Here is a 24,475-nt window from a genome sequence, read left to right on the forward strand (position 1 = left end):
TGTAGAACGACATTAAGCTTCTGGTGTTTAGCTAGAAAATTTTCTGTTGTATTTCGCTGAGAGAATATTTAGTACATCCTCTTTCGTTCATAAAACCACTTTCTTTTCTTTTCCACTCTTTCATTCATAAAGTATAAATCCCACACTATCCTTAGTCACTTTTCTTACACTCTCAATCAGTATTCTACCTTACATTTTGCGAATTGCTCTTAAGCCTGATAGTTTCATAATTTCCCTATTTCACCCTAGAGCCTCTTCCCTGTATTTCCTTTAACAACAGCCCTTCTCCAATCTGGAGCAGTATATTACTCTTCTTAACGTCAGTTAAAAAGCTTGTGCAGCCATACAAAAGTTATTTCACCACCCGCCTTTATAAACTTTGTAGCAACATTATCAAAAACTTGCTCTCTTCCATTCGTCATATATGTGGCTTGAGTCTAAAAGAGCCAATGTCGTAAATTAAAATATAAAGGAATATTACTTTTTAAGCCATTTTGTGGAGATTTAATCAACTATTTTAGGTTTTTGAAACTAGTATCTATGTTTATTTAGTTTAATTTTATTGATCAAAATAAAAAACACTACTACACATATGTTTATACAAAATACGTATGTAGTAATACATATATATATATGCACATCGACTTTCTACAAAATGTTTGCAAAACAAAGAAATCTTCTGACATTGGCCCTTTTTAGATCCAAGGCAGATATATTTAGCAACCCTTTTTATTTCTTCCTTCTTTCGTTTTTATTTTGCTGAGATTTTTATTTTTTAATACATGCACATAGGAGGCGATTAAAAGTGACAGGATTTGTAATTTTTTTATTCGATAGTACCAAACTTTACTCATAAGACGTCAATGAAATTTTTAATTTGAAAACATTATTATTATAAAAATAATATATTTTAGACTTATATGTAACATACTACAGTACCTAGCAATAAATAAAAATACATCGGGCTTAAGAATGAGACTGCCGAATTTGTAGAACGTCGTCTCTGTCGCAGTTCAGTATTTGTATGCATGTATGTATGACAAAGATGACGCTCTACAAAGCCGCAGTTTACCGATTACACCAGCAGTCTCTTTCTTAAGCCCGATGTACTTTATTTAATACTGGCTACTAAAAACCGCAAAATGCACGTGCAGGGAGATTGACATGAACCAGTAATGTAATGATATTAATGATTGAACAAACCTAAGCCAAGCTTTTACATTTTAAAAGGTTTTATCCAACTCTTATCCGTTGAGGACTAAGGGTAATCGACAGTGCCCATCACATATGAGTTTAGTTGCTAAAAATTCAAATGTAGCAAAGCCTAGTGTGAAGATAAATGTACTTTGTTTTTTGTTAATTCAATGACTGCATTGTTTGCAATACTGGTGACTATATTATTTGTTTGCTCTATAATTATTGTGCCTACAATATGTAATTATTTTGTTTTGAAGGAGGTACAAAAACGAAGAGAAATAAAATAAGACATTTTGTCAAAAATTTATTAATACATTTTTGAAAGTAATTTCACATAAAATGTTTTCATGATTTCTATACCAAATTTCAAACCATTTCATAGTTCAAATAAAATTAGAGCTGAAAATAATTTTTGAGAGGATTGAATATCACAAATACTGAACAGTGAAATTTGTGGAATACTTTAAGTATTTAGTAAGTAATGATCACATTCACTAAGAAATAAAAAGATGATTGTTATATCGGAGATGCTAAGAATAAAAATTAAATTAAATATTTTAACTAGAAGCGCATTGTACTCGGTTTACTTCAGGACCTCCCTCATCAAAGTCACTGTTGCGGTGGTGATGCCTACGTTGGTTCTCTTCTTCGTTATTCATGTTCACCAACTGACATTCCTCTGCGCACTCCGGAATGGTCACCTGAGCACAAATAAATATATTTTATAGGTAAGTATTGGTTGTGCGTGCATACATCATGCAAATTTAGAGTATATTAATTTTTAAAAATATTTTTTTTTTACTATTGTAGAATAAATACACTTTTGAGAACACCATTTATTTATCTTATTTCAGTAAACCATCTAAAATTTCATTTAGAATTACAGTCCTAAAACTAAATACTACGCAATATTTTGAGTTTGTCTAAATGTTTGTAGACAAGATACCTCCAAGGGAGTCATTAAGATTTAAAAATTACAACAGAAATGGAGAACATTTTAGAGAAAGTAATATGGATTTACAAGATTTACTTCAAACAATTAACTACGGTCCAAAAGGAAGTTAAATACAGTAAAACCTCGTTTCTACATTACTCAGTTTTACGTTTTCCCACTTTTTATGCCGAAATGTTTAGGTCCCATTTTTTTTCCATACATTGTCATTCAAATATCCCCCCAATTAACGTTTTTTACGTTTTTCATAAGTCCGGTTTTACATTGAAAATTTTTCCAAACTCATTTGATCCGTCAAAAGACACCAAGCTGCGCGCCGCCGAGTGAATGGAGAATAAAATTGAAGTAAATAAATAAATGTGTTAAGTATTGTCTCACTAAATTCAATGTAGGTGCAGTGTAATTGGCCATTTAGTTTGAGTGTCTAATTTAGACATTTTACTAAATTGTGACATGCAGTTGACGCATTTTAAGGAAGCATAAAGTCTTTACATCAATAAATTACAATGCAGAAAGTTTGAAAAATCGACAATAGAAATATTATATGAAGTTTTGAACATAATATCAAAAGAAGATAGTTTAAACAGTTATCATAAAGCCGCGATGTAAATGACAGTTGAAATTCTGTGGTGCCATACTAAAAAAAGTGATACCATATAAATAAAATTTCCCAATATTTAGGGAAAAAATCATTGTATGCATTTTATGCAAATTGAAAAATATATTTTCGTGTTTTTAAGGTCAAGTACCTACCTAAAATTATTTAAACATGTTTTTTTTTTAAATTCAATAAAAAATAACACAAATGTATTATTGATTTTTAATGAAATCATAGGTAAATATGAATAATCCCCAATTATGACCGTGTTTACAATTTTTCAGCAGTTTAATTTATTTTCTCACTTTAGCGTTTTCCTCAGTTTAATACTTTTTTGCTGCTCCCTTGAAAAACGTAAAACAAGGGTTTTACCGTATTACAAAAAAATAAGAGTTATGATATGTGGCTATATGAGTGAATCCTATGAGAAAAAGTGTCCGCAACATGTTAAAAATGAGTTGGATTAATCTGTTAATGCACGAGATACAAAAACGAATGGCTTCACGTTTTAAAAAGGAAGATGTAGATATATATTTAAAGATTAAAAAATATAAATACCAGGGGTCTAGGAGGCAGACAGTTCTCGAGGGCTGGAATCACTTCAGGGGAAATAAATGGAGGGAATACAACGAAGAACTGAATTACAAGACGTCCCTTTTCAAACGGATTCTTGTACTGCGGCATACCTATAGTCAAAATATTACTATGCATTAGAATATAAATATTTACAGATGTAACTGATATATCTTTAGTTAACTTTTGACAGGGACAAGTGTAAATAATATAAATCGATGGCTTAGTTCCATAGAGCAATAACTCTTAAAAAAATTTAAGTTTTAGTTATATTATTCATTATACTCCTTTTTAATTCTGCAAAGGTACTCTTAAAAATTATTGGTTTTCTCTTAGTAGATGGATGTTTTTATATGGATATAAATAAAATCTCTCGTCTTCGCAACTTTTTTCATAACAACTTTAATTCTGAAACTAGTAACCATTGTGTTTATATTTTATATAAATATATGCATGCATACTTTACTTAAAGTGATATAAATAACTATTTGTTACAAACCAATTTAGACGTGCCAAAACTTTGAGTGGCGATTTCTCAAAACCAATCATTTCTAGTTATCTCTGTATGGAACTGAGCCACCAAAATGATTAAAACAACATTTATAAAATTTTCATTTACAATTTTTAAAAGAAGTTTAAAATCTTATTTGAGAAATCGCAATCCATATTTATTTACATCCACCATACACACTTTTTTTTAAATCTGAAAAACATCTGATCAATTTGAGAGTTACCTTCATTCATGACGCACTTGATGTCTCCATGTTTAGTTACTTCACCGGGAAGCATTGTTATAACTAACTCCCTTCCATCTAGAGTTTCTATAACCTTTTGGAAGCCACACAGAGCTTCTACAAGTTGAATATTCATTCTATAGATCAGGTCATTTCGAGAACGTTTGAACACCTGTTGGGAAAATTACAAAATATGAATTTACAAGTATTCTGAGAATGTAAAAACTGTTGTCACTGGAAAATACACGGGGGCACACAACTTGCAAATAAATACTCCCAGACATTTTCTCCCTTAACATTAGCATATTTGTTTCATTAAAAAGGTACAAATGATATATCATGTATATTATTGTTTAAAAACATTGTTATTGAATTCATTCATTGATTATAAAAATTATAATAATGGTTTATTAACAATATAACAATTTCTTCCTCTACTATTGGAGACTTGAACAAGTCCTTGCTGTTTTTGTTTGACATTTTTCGGCTTCAATTCATGCGGCATCTAATTTCCTTGTTTTTGAATAATTCCTAATGGTTTCAAACATTCGGCAACTGTTGTGTGTCAACTCTTAATGATTCTGCAAGTTCACTTTGCGTCTGATATGGGTCTTTATCGAATAATGCTTCCAATTTTTTGTTTTCAAACTTTTTCAGTTGGCCAGAGTATTCTTTATCTTTTACATCAAAATAATTATTTTTTAAGCGTCAAAACCAATCTCCACGTGTTGTTTCCAACAGAGTATGGTCGCTGTAAATCTCCGCAAGAATTCCATATCATTAACTGCAGATTTGAAAAAAAGGGTACGCAGTAAAATTTACGGAAAATGCTCTGGCATTAAATTTGATGTTTAACCCTATGAAAAAATATGTTCACACTTCACCAGGATAAAATATACTGTCATTTCGAGCCTAATGGTAAGTTGGCTGTAGTATTGCTAGATATAAAAAGGTTAAGAAAACACCATTCATCGGGTAACAGCAAAAACTTATTCATGTCCCTATTACATTTTTATGAAAATAGTTTACTACACTTCCGTGTAGTTTGCCTAACTAGGTACAATCAGGTTTTTTATGTGTAGTGCAAAATAAACAGAACATGACTACCTTCTATTGAATTTAGTTAACATTTTAATTATCCCTTTTTTAAATCTTTATGAATGTGTTTTAACAAATTTAATAGTTATTATAAAAATATACACTGAGAGGAATATTTCAAGGTGAGACTGAAAGCTACATAATTTGTACTTTAGAGTAGGTAAATAATATGTAAATTTCTCTTGAAAATGGATCAATCAACAGGCACTGTACAAATTTGATTAATTATTTCTATATAAATAAATATTACAAAAACTTACATCATGTTCCTTCTCCTCCAAGACAATGATGATATCTCCGGGCTCCAGATCGGGCTCTTGATCACCTTCGCCAGCAAATGTGATCTTCTGCCCATCAGTCATGCCCTTATCCACATGCACTTCGAGGATTTTCCTATCTCTAATAGTCTTCTTGCCCTAAACACACATTTCAATTTTGTAAAATATCAAATAAGCTTAAATTTTGTGTATATTTTCAAATATTGCAATGCATACATGGTATTTCAAACAAAATGTCAGCTCCGTGGTGTACAGTAAGCATAATGGCCATACAATACAATGTGGAAGTCCAGAGATGATCATTATGAAATATTGATTTTAAAATATGTTTATTCACTGCAATATATCATTTGATCTGATGACTGGCATCTGAAACAGGATTGATCATCTTGTCTTCTTAAGAGTTAAGCAAGACAGGCCATCTGTTCTTTCGGAACACAGGACCAATTTACCGTTGATGAATGCCTATGGGGAAGATGATTGGTCTGTTAAACAGCCTATCAAGATAGGTGGATCTTTTAAATGCTAGGATTATCAGTTTTAGACCCTGTCTCTCAACTATGTATCGTAATGTGCATTGGTGATTTAGCTGTCTTCGTTTTTATAGTTTTACGGTCTACATGTTTATATACACTTCTTTTATTTACTTTTATTTTTCAATACTCATATGCGGATGTTAAAACAAAGACGGCAATCTCTTTTTTTGTTTTGAGTAATAAGTAACAAAGGTTTTTATAGTACTACCCCCCCCCCCCCGGACTGCAAGGATAATTTGTTAAATTAGTTAATAATTGTTACAAGAAGTTACTTTCTGTGTATATTTTACTGCAATTGATTGGTAAATTGACTTATTTTAAATTAATATATGGTTTTGTTTTAGGAGACTGCCGTTGTTGTTGCATGACTAAATACATAGAGTCAAAAATGCGAGACACAGCCCATAATGCTTCGAAACCTTTGCAGTTGTAAACACAATTATTGTTTCTCTATCTATCACCATATCTTACTCATTTAAGGAGATTGCCGTATTTGTTTTAATGCACTTTATTTGTACGTTGTAATTGGCCGGTATGTTGTACTGTATATGAAAATTTTTAATAAATAAAAGATTTAGCACCATTAACTCCACATATTTGTAGAAATAAAGTAAATGGTTTTTACCTGGCAATGTTTACACCTGTCCTTGGGATGGATGTTCTCCCCAGCGCCACGGCAGTCGGGGCACACAGACTGGATCTGTTGGTACATTCCCGGGCCAATCTGACTGATCTTCATCTGTACTCCACTTCCCTTACAGTTCCCGCACATGCTCATGGCTCCCTTCTTACCTCCTCGCCCCTCACACTTATCACAGATAACATTCTTCTGGAGTGCCAACTTCCTCACCGTGCCCTGTAATACCAAACGTAAGAGTTTGTTCACATGTGTGAATATTTCGGATGATACATTTATGCTATATTTGGGCGGATAATGAACACAGTTTGTATTTCAAATCGATGGCTAATCTCAGGTTAAAATTCTGAAAAAAAATATCGAGTGGAGAAGTTCGCCTCATAGTGAAGCGGTTGGCGCGTTTGCCAATCATGCTTGAGGTCCTGGGTTTGATTCTTTGCAGGGTTGAGGTAAAATATTGTTTTTTAAGGTGGTTTTATATACTGCAATATTTCATTGTTTCTGGACTCGCACCTGAAGCATAAGGCTGATCACCTTACCTTCCAAGTAACAAAAATTATCTGGATATGCTGCAATTGGAGTACTATTGCACCTCTGGATGCAAATAGGAAAATATTGATGATATGTTGGATAGTGGAAACCAAATTGATGATTTAATATCTGTCAATTTAGAAAAAATCTGTGATTAAAATATGTAGTTTTTAATGAAAGTTTTAAAACAAACCAGTTCTGGCAGTTTAGATGTTTAGTGAGTAAATAATGAACTGGAAAACAAACCTTATAGAGTTCTTCTAGATTGACGCTGAGCTGATGGATGACATCCTTTCCTCGTTTGCGACCTCCATGGCCGTGGCCGCCAGAGAAGCCTCCCCCGAAGAACATGTCAAACAGGTCCATTGGGCTGCCTCCAGAACCAACTCCTCCCTCTTTAAGTGCCTGTTCACCACCTGAGCACCAAAAGATCAGTAAATTTAGCGCTATCAGAAATAGGATTTTAAAAATGTTTTCTTGGAGATTTTGTCGTAAATATTTTGAATGTATATTTATAGTGTTGTTGCTTTAATCTATTGATTGGCGCCAATCATAAACCACACAAATAATTATATATTTTGAACAATCTAATCGTCATAACTTGTTGCTACATAATTTATTCCGAAGTCACAGATGTGATGTCAATATTTTTTGAATCGAACACAGAGCAGAATCAATTGTTTTACCTTCAAAATAACACAAAAAAAACCTTCAGGTTGGTTAAATAATACAGATTTTGCCTGCCTCACGGTGAAATGGTCAGCGCGTTTGCCTACCATGCAAGAGATCTCGGGATCGATTCCCGACATGGTCGACATGAAATGTTTATTTAAAAGCGTTTTTACGCTGCAATATTTCGTAGTCCCTGAGCTGGTATTCTAATGGTATGTGTATTTGGTACGTAGACATGTGCTAAAAAGCTTTCTCTACGCACACTATAGGGTTCAGAATAACACACCTGAAGCATAAGACTGATTATCTTACCTGCATGAAACAAAAATGATCAAGATACGGTGCAGTTGGTGAACTAATACAGCGCTCTATGTACCATTACGGTGGAAAGGGAATAATGAAAATATTAATTAAATAATACAGTAAAGAAACACCAATCTTACAGATTAGATTGAAATAATATTGGATCTTTTATTTTTGAGCATAAAAGTTTGTTAATTAGTGTTACCACATTTTATGTAGGCTTCGCTACAATGTAACAAGTTAACGCAGTGGGCGAAAATCAGCAAAAAAATTAAATAGCCAGAAAATGGATAAAAATTACTGTATCTCCTAAAAAAAATTAGTTAATATTTAAGGAAATTTGAATACACACCCTATACTTCTTATGATAATCTGATAAGAGTAGAAGTCAAATATATTTATAATAAGACAAGTTATATAAGTATTTGTCTGTGTTAGCCTTTGCAGAATGACAAACAAAGAACAATCCATATTATAAAAAATGTAATCTGAAAATGTCACTATTCTGCTTACCAATCATGTTATAAAAATGTGTGAAAAGAAGACTGATATAATTGATGAACTAATTGACTTAAACAAATCATCTTATGCACAAGCTCTCATGTTTTTCATAAGAGCTGTGCAAGAGTATGTGTGTACGTAAATGAAAGCTTATCTCAATTTTTATAGATGTGTGTGTGTAATTATAGGCATCTTGAAGCATTGACATAAAATACTCTGATGAAATAATAGAGGAGATTTACCTATCCCTCTTTTAAAGTGGAGTCGGCGTAGCGGGTATTTCTACCCTTCCTGCTGATAAGCACCGGGCTCACGTGTAGAACTACCTTTCTCACATAAAGTGTGTTAATTGAATGAAGAACAAATGGTAGTGTTCATTTTACTCTCTGTTGAAAGCAAAATGTTTCGAGATACCAATTACCTTCGGATATTTACATTTTTTATACATAATTTCGAACATTATGTTGAAGGGTTTTGAAATTATTTACCTTGATCATAGATGGACTTTTTCTCTGGAGTTGATAGAACTTCGTAAGCTTGAGAAATCTGCTTGAACTTATCTCCTTCATTAGGGTTTTTGTCGGGATGGTATTTAAGAGCGAGCTTTCTATACGCCTTCTTCAACTCATCCTGTGTGCAATCCGGCTTTACTCCGAGGACGTCATAATAAGTTGTCTCCTTCACCATTTTGCTAAATTCTGTAACAAAATTATGATATTACTTCAGGTATATATAATACTGTATACGGAAGGTACTATTATGAAGAAAAAAATTATATACACCACAGTGATTTCCTTACGTATGATTGTAATGCTTTATTATTGTGAATAAATTTCGATTGTAACAAATTACAACAGGGGTGGAGAATACCTTAAAGAAGGAAATATGGAAGTCTAGGCATTTACAGAGCTTATGACCTGTCATTGGCTAGTTTAAGTGGCCACTTTACACACTGTGAAACAGTCACCATTTTGCTTATGTTTGAACATCCATATTTCTTCAATTTATTGATTTTAGTGAAGTTAAAGAGCTGAAACCTTTATTTTTGTGAAGAGATTCATCTGACTGAATTATTTCACATTGCAACGCATGAAAACAGAAGGTTTTCTCCATCCCTGTTGTGATTTGTTAAAATCTTAACGACTCCCGAGTGGGTAAAATCCAGTATTTTGTCTACAAACATTAGGACAAACTCAAATATTGTAAATTTAGATTATATTTCAATTTTGTAAGATACATAAATTAAGCGAAGCTTGGATAATACAATAAATCATTTCAATTACAGATGATTTTGAATATATAAATAACAAATATTTTTAGGTGGGAAAAAATATTTTGAACATAGCATGTCTGTGGTAATTTAAAGGCTATTCTATTATTTATTCCTAAGTTATAGAATAGCCTTTCTAAAAACGTGATCAGTGCATTTTTAGTTAATGAGTTTAAAAGCTGACTGGGCAAGCAATAATTTATAAACCATGTATTTTCCATATTTTAATTTGCACATATAAATTAATCTCAGAGTAATAATTCACCACCCGCTTAAAGAGACGTCCTTTCGCATTATTGCATAGAACAAAAACGTTCCAAATTTTTGGTTTGACAGTAAACATGCAACGGACCCAGCATCGGACATATTGTCCCTGTGTGAACAGCAATTTGGAGGACAGGACAATGTACTGAGACATTATAGATACAGAAGGACTGGCTACATCAGCAGGAAAATGGATTACCCCCCCACCGCGCATGTTACTCCTGTGCATTTTCTTTAAAAAAAATTGAATATTTGCGTTCTAATGATTTACCCAAATATTAAATTTTGAGGGCCATTTTCAACGAGTTTAAAAAAAAAACTTCATTAATTAGTTCTTCCTCTAACAATTCCAATACATCTTGGTACAAAATAAATGATATTTTTCGCAAACTTGCTCGAAGCGCATGTCATCGCATATTTATCTAACATTCCACGTGTGAACTATGGCTGAATTGTTACATTGTTACTTTGTCCTGTCTTGCTTGGTTGAGGCTAGTTATGGAGCCGAGACAAGACAAAAATGGCATGTCTATTGTATTGTCCTGGTGTAAACCCAGCTCACGTGAGATGACAGGAATAAGGTTGAAGAAGCAGTTGATTTGCGAACTAAGAAATTGTGTATATGAAGCAAAAAAAATACATACGAATATTTTATATGCAAGAGGTACTGTTTAAATTTGGTGTTTCTGGCGGGTAGGTTCCAGTGCATTAGATGAATATTTTGGTTCATATGTGGAGTTATCCACAGAAGCTACATAAGGCAGTGAAATTGGTATTTTGCCCACTTGCTCTCTGCTTTGCTTGTCTAGCTCCTGAAACAACAGTAGTGTTCAGCGGTCCCCATATAGCGGGTACTAAAGCTCTCTTGATTTGAATTTTAATCTTCTAAGAAAAAAATCTCAGCAGAGAAGCAATTCAAAAGGCAAAGGCACATAGTCTACAGCTGCAATAATATAAGAAGGAACCAGGTTCTATTTAACTGCAGCAAAAAAATACTACTCACAATAATACAGCATATGGTAAGTCAAATCATATAACTACTTCAGGTCGGTACTATTATTTCTATGATATAATAATACAGATAAAACACACATTAAAAAAAAAGACAGTCATTGTATGGAAATGCACATTAATTGCTGTAACTTAAATAGACTTTTTCATAAGGGTAAGTACTTGTGAATTTTTAATTATTTTTTCACTTTATATACATGTACAATATATATATACATATAAGGGCGGGCATATTGCCTTAAAACAGGGGTGCTCAAACGGTTGATCGCGAGTGCTTTTTAAGTCGATCTTGAGAAAAATATCCGTGCATATTGTGTGGAAAACTAATATCTATGCCACGATACACCCTACTTAGACGACAATCCTGCATCACACATACTTGCAGCCTCTCAGGGTCGATTGATCGTTTTCTAACAATATTGGGGTAGATCGCCAGAAGTTCAAGTTTGAGCACATCTGCCTTAAGGCAATTTCTTCCTACCTATGCAAACTGTTCCGATTGAGAAAATTACAAGAACATGGACATATTCCAAGGAATTATACTGAACCTTATAATTTTATACAAAATTAAAAACAAAAATTAACACACTATGAAGAGAGGAGAGGAGAGGAGATGGGAAGGAAAGAAAAAGGAGAAAGGAACAACTCAAATATTTAGATAGTGACATTTCAATTTTGATTTAAATGTAAATAAAGAAGGGGTGGGGCGGGGCATCTCTAACATTAGTGGGAAAATTATTCCACAATCGAGCAGCTACTATTGTGAAAGAGGCAAAAAAATTAGAACAGTGAAAGGGTATTAAAAGGGTTCTCTCAATACTAGAACCAAGAGATAGACCATGTTGCGATAGATGTTGGAAGAACTTTTTTAGATAAACAGGCAAAGTGGGGTTATTTAAAATATTGTGAAGAAGTGATAGAATGTGAATGTTTCTTCTATGCCGGATACTGAGCCAGTGTAGTTGCGTGCGATACTCGGTTATGTGGTCAAATTTGCGAAGATCAAAGATATAACGAATACAAATATTCTGCAATCGTTCTAACTTATCAAGTAATTCAGAGTTAGCATCTGGATAATATACATTTCATCAAGGGGTGAAAGAAGTAAGCTCTGGACTAATGTTTGCTTAACGTTAATTGGCAAGAAATTCTGTAATCATTTAAGCGAGTGCAAATTGCTATAAAGGTTACAACTAATTTCGTTAACCTGATCGTGCCACCCTAAATGTTTATGTATGATAATACCTAAGTTTTTGAGTGAAGTCATGAATGGAATTTCTGAGTCATCCATTTTGAAAAGAGGAAGTGTGGGAAAATTCGCTTTTGAATGCATTTTTTACTATTAACAAGTACAATTTGGGTTCTTGTTGAATTTATGAGAAGTAAATTTATTTTTGTCCGTGAAGAGATATGCTCGAGTGCAAGTGACATTACTTTATGTGTTTCAACAATGTCATCGGGTTCGAAATGAATGTACAATTGCAAATCATCGGCATATAAATGGTACGAACAGGGGAGGTTTTTTGTTATTGGATTGATAAAAAGGGAAAATAAAAGTGGAGAATGTACCCCCCTTGTGGCACACCGGGGGTAATATCATTTAATCTGAAAAGACATCTGGCATTTTAATGCATTGCCGACGGCCAAGTATATACGTTGAAAATTAATTTATCGTAGATGGAGATAGATTTAAGCACTTAAGTCTAGCGAGAAGCAGGTAAAAATCAACAGAGTTAAAAGCACTAATAAAATCAAGTAGGATTAAAAGCATTAGACGTTTATCATTCATTGGTTGTCTAAAAATATCGTCAGTTATTTTAACTAAGACAGTAGTAGTTATTGATTGACAGATTGCAGAGGATCAAGTTGGTTATGGAGTGTCAGATAACAATTAATTAGGGTTACGGGTTTGATTCCCGGTAAAACCAGAATCATGTGATTTTTTCAAGCCTGGGTGGGTATTTCGTGCTATAATTACTTGTCCTGATATGAAAAAGGTGCAACATAAAAATGCTTGAACAACAGTCTTTAATGGAATTTTGCGTTATTGTTTTTTATAAGATTTTTATAAGAACACAAGGAGGGTTGCTATGAAAACATACAAAATGGTTTCCTTACAAGAGAAAAATTAGAGGGATACGAACGTATTCTATATTATATTCATAGATTTTTTTCGGCACCCCCAATCTGTATACTAATTACTAATCATTTTACAATAGCAACATGAAAATCACCGCTGTCCGCGATTGAAAACGAATCCAACATCACATTACATCATATTTAAGTTATTATGTGAATAAGTTGACATTTCGTTGATGCCGATTTAAGTAAATATTATAACACGCTTTAAGAGTAAGTTTTACATGCGCTGAATATTGGCATCGTTATAAAATTTTACTTAGCCACAACGTGGGTAATGAGAGGCGATGGAATTAGCCATTATGGGCATGAAATAAGAAAGCTCTTTATAATTATTTAAGATGCGTTGGAAAATCCAAAGTTCAAATTGGTTAATGCGTACTCTAATGACGAAACATGAAATAACTTAAAACGCTGCTTGCAACTTAGCATTCTATGATCTTCTCGAACCTTGACAGTCATATGGGATCGACTGAGAATTAAATAATTCTAGGACCAGAATACAAGTACCATAAAAATAATAAAGCATGTTGACTTGAATTCCAACTCACCTTAAAATTACTGCTAGCAATAAATTAGTATTTTCGCACGATCTTTACACAAAATTCGAAGTGGAAGATAGAAACCTCACCGCTCACTCGACGTCTGATTTTAAACTGACGTGAACCCAGCAACAAAGCGGAAAGCAGAGTGTTCCAGAACGGTGATTCGGAGATTACTAGAATATTCTGTAGGTTGGTATATTTCTATTCGAAGGTATTATTTTTTTAATTTTTTACTGCTTTTTATGTTTGGGGTATTCCGATATTGAAGATCACGGATTATTAATCTATTCAAAATAACGAATACATTGCAAGGAAGGTAATGAATCAACGAATCAATGTTACTGAGATCAAGATGAGTTGGCGGCCATGTTGTTTAAGTAATATTTTACATTTTACATTTCTCTATGGCTACATTGAATATTTCTAGTTTCTAAGTCCATAAACAAAACATAAATGCTCTAAGCTACGTCAGTAAGTACTTTTTATAATGCTGGAAACTAAATAATAAATAAAAAAAACACGCATCATTCCTCAGTGTTGTCGTCTGTGCTAAGATCTTTCACGATGGGTCTTGCAAGACGAAATAGATTTAGCAAAATAAGAAATAAGGTAAAAGTGTAGCAATAAAAAAATATTAGTTGAAACTGTTTAATAGAATTAATTATTAATATAATTTCTATAAATAGTGCATAAAACCGTATTATGTTTCCAATATAACGTTTTAATACTATTTTAGTTTGTATCAAATTATATGTATTGTCGCGCCCTTGAGATATTACGAAAATGGCGCCATGTAAGTTATCCATAATTATTATTTTTTTTTTACTGTCACAAAAATGATTTTTTCATGTATCGTCACAAAAGTGTTTTTTTTTTATCTACCGTCAAAATGTGTTTTTGTATAAATCCTGGGAGATGTTTTATCAATAATAAAAAAAAGTTATTTACGTTTATTTTGAATTCATTCAAGTTTTTGAAAAGAAAAAAAAACAAGCGCATTATTTAGGACTGACACATTTTTACTTCAGTTACCTCAATAATAAATGTAATTGATTGGGTATTTACGTAAAAAATCAAATTAACTGTATAACTAGGTAACCTGAATAAATAAATAACAGTATAGGTACCGTATTTTTATGACCATAAGACGCATTTTTTTACTTTGAAAATTCAACCTAAAATTGGTATGCGCCTTATCGTCCAAAATATATTTTTTTTAGTGGGGCGCGTCTTATGGTCGGATGCGCCTTATCGTTGGTAAAATACGGTACTTTTTAGAAGCATGTTCAGACATTGAAAGTAACTCGAACCTATAAATACTTAAGATATTTTTATTTTCTACAGTTTTTTTACGTGTGAGTGAGATTCAAAATAAAAATCGTAAATTCTTATAAATGCAATTTACACTGTATAGTGCATTAAAATGTTTTAACCCATATTAAAATGTGAGAGTCTGTCGGTTAACCAAGTCAAAATACTTTTTTTTTGCACGCACACTAGAATATTTTGTTTGAAAACTTTCTGTCACGCACACATAAACAAAGACTTTTAAAGGTTTTAATGGACCGTATGCATATATTTGTGTTATTATTTGTTTTCAATATCTTTACCATAAAGTTTATCAATCTGTACTAAATACCAAAAATACCTTTAAACTGAAATATCATGTTGTGTTCGTTTATATTTCTTCGGTTGATTGAGTTTTCAAAAACGTCCATATAAATTTTGACAATAATTTTATTTTCTTTGCCATCTATCTAAAATGTAACAAAGCTTTATCGAACGCACGCGGCTTATAAAATATTATTTCACGCCGTTTTCAACAGGACCGACTTGTTTGCGTCCATGCTCACTTTGCATTATTACTTACTAAATATCTCAACTCACATCAATAAAAGTTTAACCTGTTTTGCTCCGCAAAAATCAACTGATGGAAAAATGAAAGAAGTATTAATGCTTAAACACAGACAGGATTGTAAATGATACACAGTGTGTAAAGTTATCTTTTTTTTTTAATTTTTCAATTTTCAATTTCAATTTTTGTGTTATTGCTCTACTTCATTTGGAAACTCTTTGGTTTATGTAAAGTTTCTATTTTTTTAATAGAGGGGGGGGGTAAGAGGGTGTTTGGAAGTAAAAAAAACATAAAGTTTTCAACGCACATTGAATAAACAATTTTTATATTCAAAAATATTCTTAACTATACATCTATGAGACACAAATATAAAAAAACTGCACGTAGTAATGTAATACACATTTGCCACATTTTAAGGTTTTGATACAGTAAATAAAAAAAAAATCCCCTTATTTCGGACAGTATCCACTAGAAACAATTAAATTGGCTTTTTTTAGCCTTCTTCGGTCGTATTGGTGCTGGTTTACCCATGATGTTAAATAATATGTAAAAAAATAAAGGAATCTGACAAGATAATAAACGAATTGTGAATAGTAAAACTGTCCGGTATTGGGCGTCATTTGATGAATCCGGTCTTAAGCTAGGGTTTCCTAAGACAGCGGTGCCCGTATTTTAACGGCCGTAGTGAACGGTGATGCGGTGGACAGCCGTCGTAACGTCATCTAGAGTGTGGTTTCCTAGGAAAACGATGTTATGAACACCATTTAACACCATTTCCCTATGAAACCACTCTCTAGACGACGTTACGACGGCTTCCCACCGCATCACCGTTCACTACGGCCGTTAAGATACGGGCACCGCTGTCCTAGGAAACCCTAGCTTTAGGGGCCGTTGAACTTCGTTGAACGTTTAATGAAAGAATATACAATAACTCATAAGATCTACTTCAACACATAATGTATCACTTACCTGCAAATAGCAATTAATAATATTCATTGTTATTTATCGACTTCTACAAATTTATTCGAACAAAATTTTGCGCGGTTTGCAACTGCCAAACATTCTGGTCTGGGAGCGGAAAAACACTGCTCACCTAGGTATGCATACATAGAAAAAAAACATCGATGTATTGCAATGGTGATGTTTTTTATGGTGATATATTTTCTTCAGATCTGTCTTATGTCACTTATGATAAAAATGGTCAAAAGCGTTAGCAGAGTCCAATGTTTTTAGACATCGATGTTAATTCTTCGATACATCGCCGCCCCGATGTATCGATGTTTTGGAGGGCGATGTTCCATCCCTATGTCCACCAATCTACACCCCTCCAGCTGCATGCAACAGAGGTTGACAGTAAAAGTAAAAACTTTTCACGCCTTGTTTCGCTGATACGAGCAGTGTCCGGCTTTAGGAGCTGTCCAGCGCGTGGAGAACCCCCCCTACGTATTTTGTAATACAAATCACGTATTTGAGAAGAAAAAAAAGGAAAAAAGTTTATAAAAAGTATATAAAGTAAAAGTAGTAAGGATTATGCACATTGTGGCAGAAAAATAACACTTATTCATTAAAAAATATATTGTATATTGTACTTATGCCTAATTTGTTGGTTCTGAATTATTAAATTTATGTGAACTTGTTTGAGTCAAATTATCAATCTTCAGGACCAATTATACATTTTAAATTATGTATATTCTATGCTTATGTAAAACATCAAAACATTTTAGATGGGCTTTGCCCCGTGGTACTGTCGGGGACTCAGGATCAGGAGGTCTGAGGTTCGAAATCCACTTGTTTCTTATTTTTCTAACATGGTCATTTAGAATTTTGTAGGGTATCCAAAACAAAATAATGTTGTAAGATCTAATTCTAATTTTATTTTGTAATTAAAAAAGTGTGTATAATGTGATGCGTTTCGTCTTGTTAGGACATTATCAAACTAACGTTAATGTTTACAAAGTTTCCTTATATACTAACAAGGACTTTGTTAATATCCATTAATTCACGCTAAAATGATTTTTTCCTAAAAATTGCTGTTTTAAGAAAATGTAAACATTAGCATGAATCAATGGGTAAAGCTAGCAGATTAATATAGAAAACATAGACCTCGAATTGTATTCTTTGTTGTTCGGAGTGATGGAAAAATAAATCAATATTATAGAAGTATAGATATTATGTCGTCTATTTTAAAAACCCCGGCCGTATAGTGGGTCTTGGAAATAAATGATTCATGTATAAAACACTTATCCGTACAAAAGGTTAGGTTGGTAAGCGATCAGAATATGATAAATAATAAAATTGCAATACAAAATAATGCTAGCAGCATCACACAAAATATTCACCACTGCACTACTCGTAATAATTATTATTACAACGAATATATAATATTATGTATAATGTAGCGCCGTTTCGTAATATAATCTAAACAAAAATCTTCTTCTTTCCTTTAATGGTAATTTATAACGAAACTGTTGCCGACTCCGGGCAAGATGTTTGCAAGCTTTTTGCTACCTTTTTTAAATCCGTTTATGAAAAGCCATCAGATGCAGGGACGAAGGAGCATATGAAGCAAGTGAGGCTGAGCCTCACTAAGAAATCATTGCTATTCACCAGTACCTAATATGTATTTTAATTCGCATTAAATCAACACACTATGAAGATAAAAAAACTAGCAACCAATATAAACGTGCTCAAAGATGTCTACAAACATGGTCCGTACTGTGTTATTTACTGTAGGTACCTACTTAACATTTACGCATATTATACTTATCCTTTAAATCTGAGCTTAACTAGAAATTTGGTATCAAAGACGCCACTGATCAGAAGATGTATCGAATAACAGAACTGATATATTAAGTGATTCACCAACTAACATTAGCAGCATTGAAATCAATACTGATTTAGTATTAAAGTACATAAGTAATCTCGATTCTACAAAAGGAGCTGGACCTGATCTTATACCACCCCTTTTTATAATTAACTGCGCTGAACAACTGGGAAGTCCGCTCGCGTTGCTTTTCAATAAGTCATCAAATTATGGCGTTGTCCCTAATCTTTGGAAAACTGCTTTTATTTCTTCTATTTATAAATCAGGCCCTAAATCGGAGGTCAAAAATTATAGACCAATTTCTAAATGATCCATTTTTTCTAAACTATTTAAGAAGATAATGTATGATCAAATATCTGAAGCACTTAAATCTTATTTTAGTACTTCACAACATGGTTGGAAGAATGGTTTTCATACCTGGAAGATTTACCGCAACAAATTTAGATTATTATACTAACTATCTATTGAAAAATATGGACAACCGATTCGAAGTTGACTCAATCTACATAGACTTTAGTAAAGCCTTCGATAAAGTTGATCATAAAACTTTGTTATTAAAAATTAAACTAACTGGCATCAGTGGTGATTTGTATCGATGGATATGTTCTTACATTGATAACAGATCACAAGCTGTAGTAATTTCTGGATATAAATCTAACTGTTTTTCTGTTACATCTGGCGTACCACAAGGATCAATTCTAGGACCCCTTCTATTTAATATATTTATTAACGACATTCAGGAATGTTTTCATCATGCCAAATCTGTACTTTTTGCTGATGATAGTAACATATTTATGAAAATAAATTCAATTGAGGACTGCAACCTTCTACAATCTGATTTGAGCCGCCTCTCAGATTATTGCCGCATCAACCAACTTACCCTTAACATTAATAAATGCACTTGTAATCTTTCTCGCGTAAACATAATCCTTTGAATTTTCAGTATACTCTAATGAATGAAATGGTTCCAAGGAAGAACGTTATCAGAGACTTGGGAATAGTTTTAGATTCCGCGCTTGTGTTCGATATTCACATTAATGGAATTATTAATAAGGCATACAAAACGCTAGGTTTTTTAATGCAAATATCCAATGACTCTAAACACATTAAAACATTTATTTTGCTATATAACACATATGTGAGAAGTCAATTAGAATATGCTTCAATTATATGGAATCCCCAATATAAAATATATATAAACAACCTAGAAAGGATACAGAAGAAATTCATAAATTTAATAAAATATAAATTTCGCTGTACACCAAATTCAATTCAAACTCTCGAGTATAGAAGAGTGATTGCAGATCAAATATTCCTGTTTAGACTAGTAAACAACGTCGTAGACTGCCCTTTACTTACAAGTTCTTTAGAATATCTTGTACCCAACAGAACAAGACTCCATACTACATTTAATTTGCCAGTACCTAGAACTAACTCAAGGAAAAACGACTTTTTCTTTAGAGCATGTCATTATTATAATACTGTTCTCTCCGGTCACGACATTTTTCCTCTCTCCTATATGAAATATAAAAGATTCCTTATAGACAGTACAACAGTTTTACGATGTCAGTAATTATGTATGTACTCGTATGTTCATTATTATATTTTGTACCATTTACATTATGTTTATATAACTTTTTTCTTTTCTTATTCTTTAAATTTATCTTGTTTCTATTTACTTTATTTTTATAACTTTATATAAATATATGTGTTTTTATTTTATTTGCTACTTCTAAGTGCCTAACATTTCTTAATTGTTATTTGCTTTTATTTTGATACCGATAATGTACTTAATCAATAGCTTACACCACTGTGGAAATTTTTCATTGACTGTTTTCACAATTTTCGTTTATATGTATTCTTATTTTCTGTATACAATATATGTAAAAACGGTTGTTTTTTTCCCAAATAAAAATAAATAAATTATATAATACCCCATGCTCGCTCTACAAAAATATTCATCACATGGTAAGAATTTTATATTATTTATTGTTTCAGCAAAGTTTACTTTGTGGAAAAACATTTTGAATTTATTTAGATAACCCGTTTTTGTAACTTCCGTGGAAAGCGGAGTGGTTGGAAAAATAATTACGCCAAGATAATCGCATCACGGCATTTAAAAAAAAAATCGGTCACACAAAATAAATGGATAAAATTGCCGTAGTATAATATTATTCTTTCAATCAGAGGGTTCATTTGGTGTTGTAATATAAATAAAGCAAAAGGTCAATTTTTTGTACGCTTTCTTCCAGTATCTTCTCGGATTAACTCTTATCTTTTGCTTCGAGGCGTTTGCTTCTTCGTATTTTGTTGCCGTTAAATTTTTTGTCAATATTTAAAACACGAATCAAAAACTCTCCTTATGTTACACCTTTCTTACGAAATATGCTAATTTTTTTAACTCTGCCCAGGCTCAGGTGCTTTCATATTATGTCGGCTTTACGCAGTTCAGATATATTTATGACCTGCCAACAAACTGTTATTAGTTGACGTCCGGGACTCATTACTAGAGAATAGAGAATAGACAGGGGCTGCGATTATGAAGGCTATCTTCATCAGAATATACCGAGACGGTGTACTTAACTTATGTCTATCCCTATCTACATCGATATGCTCTACCTACTTGTCATCTCGACGTTATATGATCGAATTCGACCAATGAATGACCCCGACAATTTAGTACACGTTCTTTACTTAATTAAAACTGAAAATAGTTCTCGTATAGTAAAATAAAATAGTCTGGTTCGTAGTGTTAGGGTCGGCGCGTTTGCCTAAAATGCAAGAGGTCTCGGGTTCGATTCCTAACATGGTTGATATGAAATATTTACTTAAAAAAATAGTGTTTTCACACCAGAATATTTCATAGTCCCTAGACTGGTACCTGACCCGTCAGACTGATCATCTTACCTTCATGTAACAAAAATGGTCTAGAAACGCTGCGATTGGTGTACCAATTCAGTACCCTATGCCCATTAGGTGCGACTTATTTAATAGACTTACTTAATAGACTTCTGTGATAAAATGTGACCATTTCAAAGCGATTATAAACTCCAATAAATCCCAATTCAAGCAAAAAATGTTTGCTTAAACATGATTTTTATATGACTTCTGACATTTACCAAGACGGTATGCTTAACGATCGTCTGTATTTATATAGCGAGCGATTACACAGCCGGCTCTTTCAACATGTCGATATTCAGGAAGATAGTAAAACAGATAATAATAACTATTATTTTTTTAATATTGGCAATATTTTTACGGCTGGATGCTCTTATGTATTAATATGACAAAATCTAATCTGTGTATCTAGCCGTTCGGTTCCAAAACTGACAGTTATTTCAGAATTTCATTCGATTTCAAAATTGACTTACTTCTCTCTCATATTTTCAATAGGCTTTATAAACAAACAGGCCACCTCAGAACGATAAAAAAATGGAATAAATAGTAATTAACGCAAAAACTGCCCGGCGGAAAAAAAATCGTCACTTCTAATGAGTAGATATGAGTACCGTTTGGTACTAGACCCGTCGGTACGAGCCGATGTACTTACCTCAAAACTCGAAGGGGGGGGGGGGTTCGGTAGTGTATCTTCGTAATCACTCGGGTGAATTAATTTTCAACGATGATGTCATAATGAGGCTGTGTCTCTTTAGGTCGTAGATATGTGTACCGTGGTGTACCCCTTGTTAGGTGTCTACATATGTACGTATCCAAAACTTGAAGGTGGGGGGTCGGCAGTGTATCTTCGTAATCGCTCGTGTGAATTTATCTTTAATTATGTCGTCATGGTGAAATAACGACGGCTTTTGCTTCCCATTGTAATCGCGGCCAAGCTGAGTTAGGCTCTCGGGAGGCATTTATTGTGGATAACTTATATAGCGCCATTTTCGTAATAAAATACCTCAAGGGCGCTTTACATGGTGATTCTACTGTTAAGTTAATTTAATTGAAGCTTTAAATTTGTAATTTGATTAAAATAATTTATTTTGTTGTCACGTGCTACGGATTTATTCAAATGATTTAGAGAACAAGTGGGTTTTAAGTTTTTTCCGAAACATCACTTCACTTTCACAGCCTCGCACCTCTGCTGGGAGAGCATTCCATGCCATAGGGCCTGCGACCGCAAATGCGCGCTCACCAAATTTAGTGCGCAGTTTGCGTAGAGGTATAATAACTTTTCCTCTCGCCGTAGACGTAGCTGATCTAAGCGTGAGACGCCTGTCAGCTAGTTCATCTGGAATGCATAGTTCCCTTAGATATTCCGGAGCCGAGTTGTGCAGTGACTTATACATAAGCCAACAGAGTTTGTATTCGACCCTCTGTGGAAAACGTAGCCAGTGTAGTTCCCGAAGTAGTGGAGTGATATGACTGAACTTAGAGATTCCGAAAATAAGTCTCGCTGCGGCATTCAATACAGATTGTAGGCGAGTCATTTTGTTCATTGGTAGACCTGCATAGATACCATTACAATAATCGACTCTAGACACTACAAACGCATTTATTAATTGACGGGCGGCATCAACCGGCAAATTTTTGCGTATGCATTTAATTTGTCTCAGCTGGTAGAAGCATGAACTTATCGTTCTACTAATTTGAGCGTCAAGAGATAGGTCAGAATTGAGTAAAACTCCCAGTAGTTTAACGGTGGGTAGAACGGCACTCCCTACATTGGGTAGAGCCGTATCCTGGATCAAATTCTGTCGTCTGGCTGAAGCCACCCACAGTTGTTCAGTTTTTGATGGGTTTAATGTTAGTCTGTTTTCAGCCATCCAGTTTCCTATTTTCTTGATGCATCCATCAATTAAATTGACAAGCACACTTCTCTCGCCTGGTTTGCAATAAAAATAAATCTGCGTATCATCTGCATAGCAGTGCGACCACAATCCACATTCTTTGATAATGTTCTCTATATCTTTAGTGTAGAGGAGATAGAGAAGTGGTCCGAGTACTGACCCTTGAGGCACTCCTGTAGACACCCGAAAGTTGGTTGAGCTTTTACCCTGGAACACGACTGCATATTCTCTTTTATTAAGATATGAACTGAACCACATATGTGCCTGATCACGGATACCATAAGTTTTCTCCAGACGTTCAAGCAAAATATTATGGTCTACAGTATCAAATGCAGCACTCATGTCCAGAAGAGCCATCAACACCAGATTACCAGAGTCCACCGACGTTATAATGTCAGACAGTACTCTTATCACTCCCGTCTCCGTGGAATGAAAACGTCGGTATGCCGATTGCCTTACCGAAAATAAAGAATTCCGCTCGATATAGTTAACGAGCCTGTGAGAAACTATTTTTTCTAGTATTTTTGATACGATGGGAAGATTTGAAATAGGGCGAAAACTGGAAAGATCTTCCACATCTAGTTGGGAATTTTTTAAAAGTGGAGTTACATTTGCTTTTTTTATGGCTCTCGGAACAATGCTGCGCTCCATGGATGTATTAAATAAATCTGTTAAAAATGGAGCTAATACGTTAATGCATTTTTTCAAAAGCATACGTGGCATACGTGGCGTATGTGGCTCAGCCAACCAAATCCCCTGCGCTTAGTGGATAGTTGTGCAAGCTGAGGCAGAGGTTGCAATTAATATATAAATTACATATATGATGAGGTAAAATTCTTCAATAATTACAGTTTGAGTAGGTATGAGTGGTGGCAAATGTTGGTTTGCAACCAGTAGTCTTTGGGTAAGTCTGTGATGGATTTATTTATTTATTTTATTTATATTTCCCCTTGTCATACTTTGGTGACGATGAGGGGGGTGGGGGGTAAGAGCGACAGTGAAAGGGACATTGAAAGTTGTAAATGTAAATATTTGTTCGCGCTTTTCCTTATTGAATTTGGTTAGTAGAGTAAGAAATATATATCAATTCGTAATGAAAAAAAAAATTGCTTGCTTAAATGAGTGAGTCCGAAGAAAGACATTTTGTCTTTAAAACGGATTCGG

At 33.5% G+C, this 24,475-nt stretch overlaps 1 protein-coding gene across 1 annotated transcript; it reads right to left on the minus strand.

The window, feature by feature from the left end:
- Nucleotides 1-1,488: 1,488 nt before the first annotated feature.
- Nucleotides 1,489-14,237, minus strand: Droj2 (DnaJ heat shock protein family (Hsp40) member A4-like). Its single transcript, XM_088243774.1, has 8 exons — nucleotides 13,846-14,237; nucleotides 9,099-9,308; nucleotides 7,381-7,550; nucleotides 6,592-6,822; nucleotides 5,413-5,568; nucleotides 4,055-4,226; nucleotides 3,306-3,433; nucleotides 1,489-1,898 (listed from the first exon to the last, which is right to left on the minus strand). Exons 2-8 carry the CDS (start codon nucleotides 9,295-9,297, stop codon nucleotides 1,755-1,757), a joined length of 1,200 nt encoding a protein of 399 aa, XP_088099900.1. The 5' UTR covers nucleotides 9,298-9,308; nucleotides 13,846-14,237; the 3' UTR covers nucleotides 1,489-1,754.
- Between the last annotated feature and the right edge of the window lie 10,238 nt (nucleotides 14,238-24,475).

Source organism: Micrasema longulum, unplaced genomic scaffold (genome assembly GCF_059751315.1).
Source record: "Micrasema longulum isolate JH-2025_06_02 unplaced genomic scaffold, ASM5975131v1 h1tg000228l, whole genome shotgun sequence".
NCBI classification, from domain to species: Eukaryota; Metazoa; Arthropoda; class Insecta; order Trichoptera; family Brachycentridae; genus Micrasema; species Micrasema longulum.

Bases quoted from the DNA above. Each gene is read 5' to 3' on its own strand.
- Droj2 (XM_088243774.1), bottom strand. From the start codon at position 9,297: ATGGTGAAGGAGACAACTTATTATGACGTCCTCGGAGTAAAGCCGGAT. The intron at 6,823-7,380 runs GTTTGTTTTCCA...TTGGTATTACAG, and splicing joins ATCTAGAAGAACTCTATAAG to GGCACGGTGAGGAAGTTGGC. The intron at 4,227-5,412 runs GTAAGTTTTTGT...TTTTCCCAACAG, and splicing joins TGGAGGAGAAGGAACATGAT to GTGTTCAAACGTTCTCGAAA.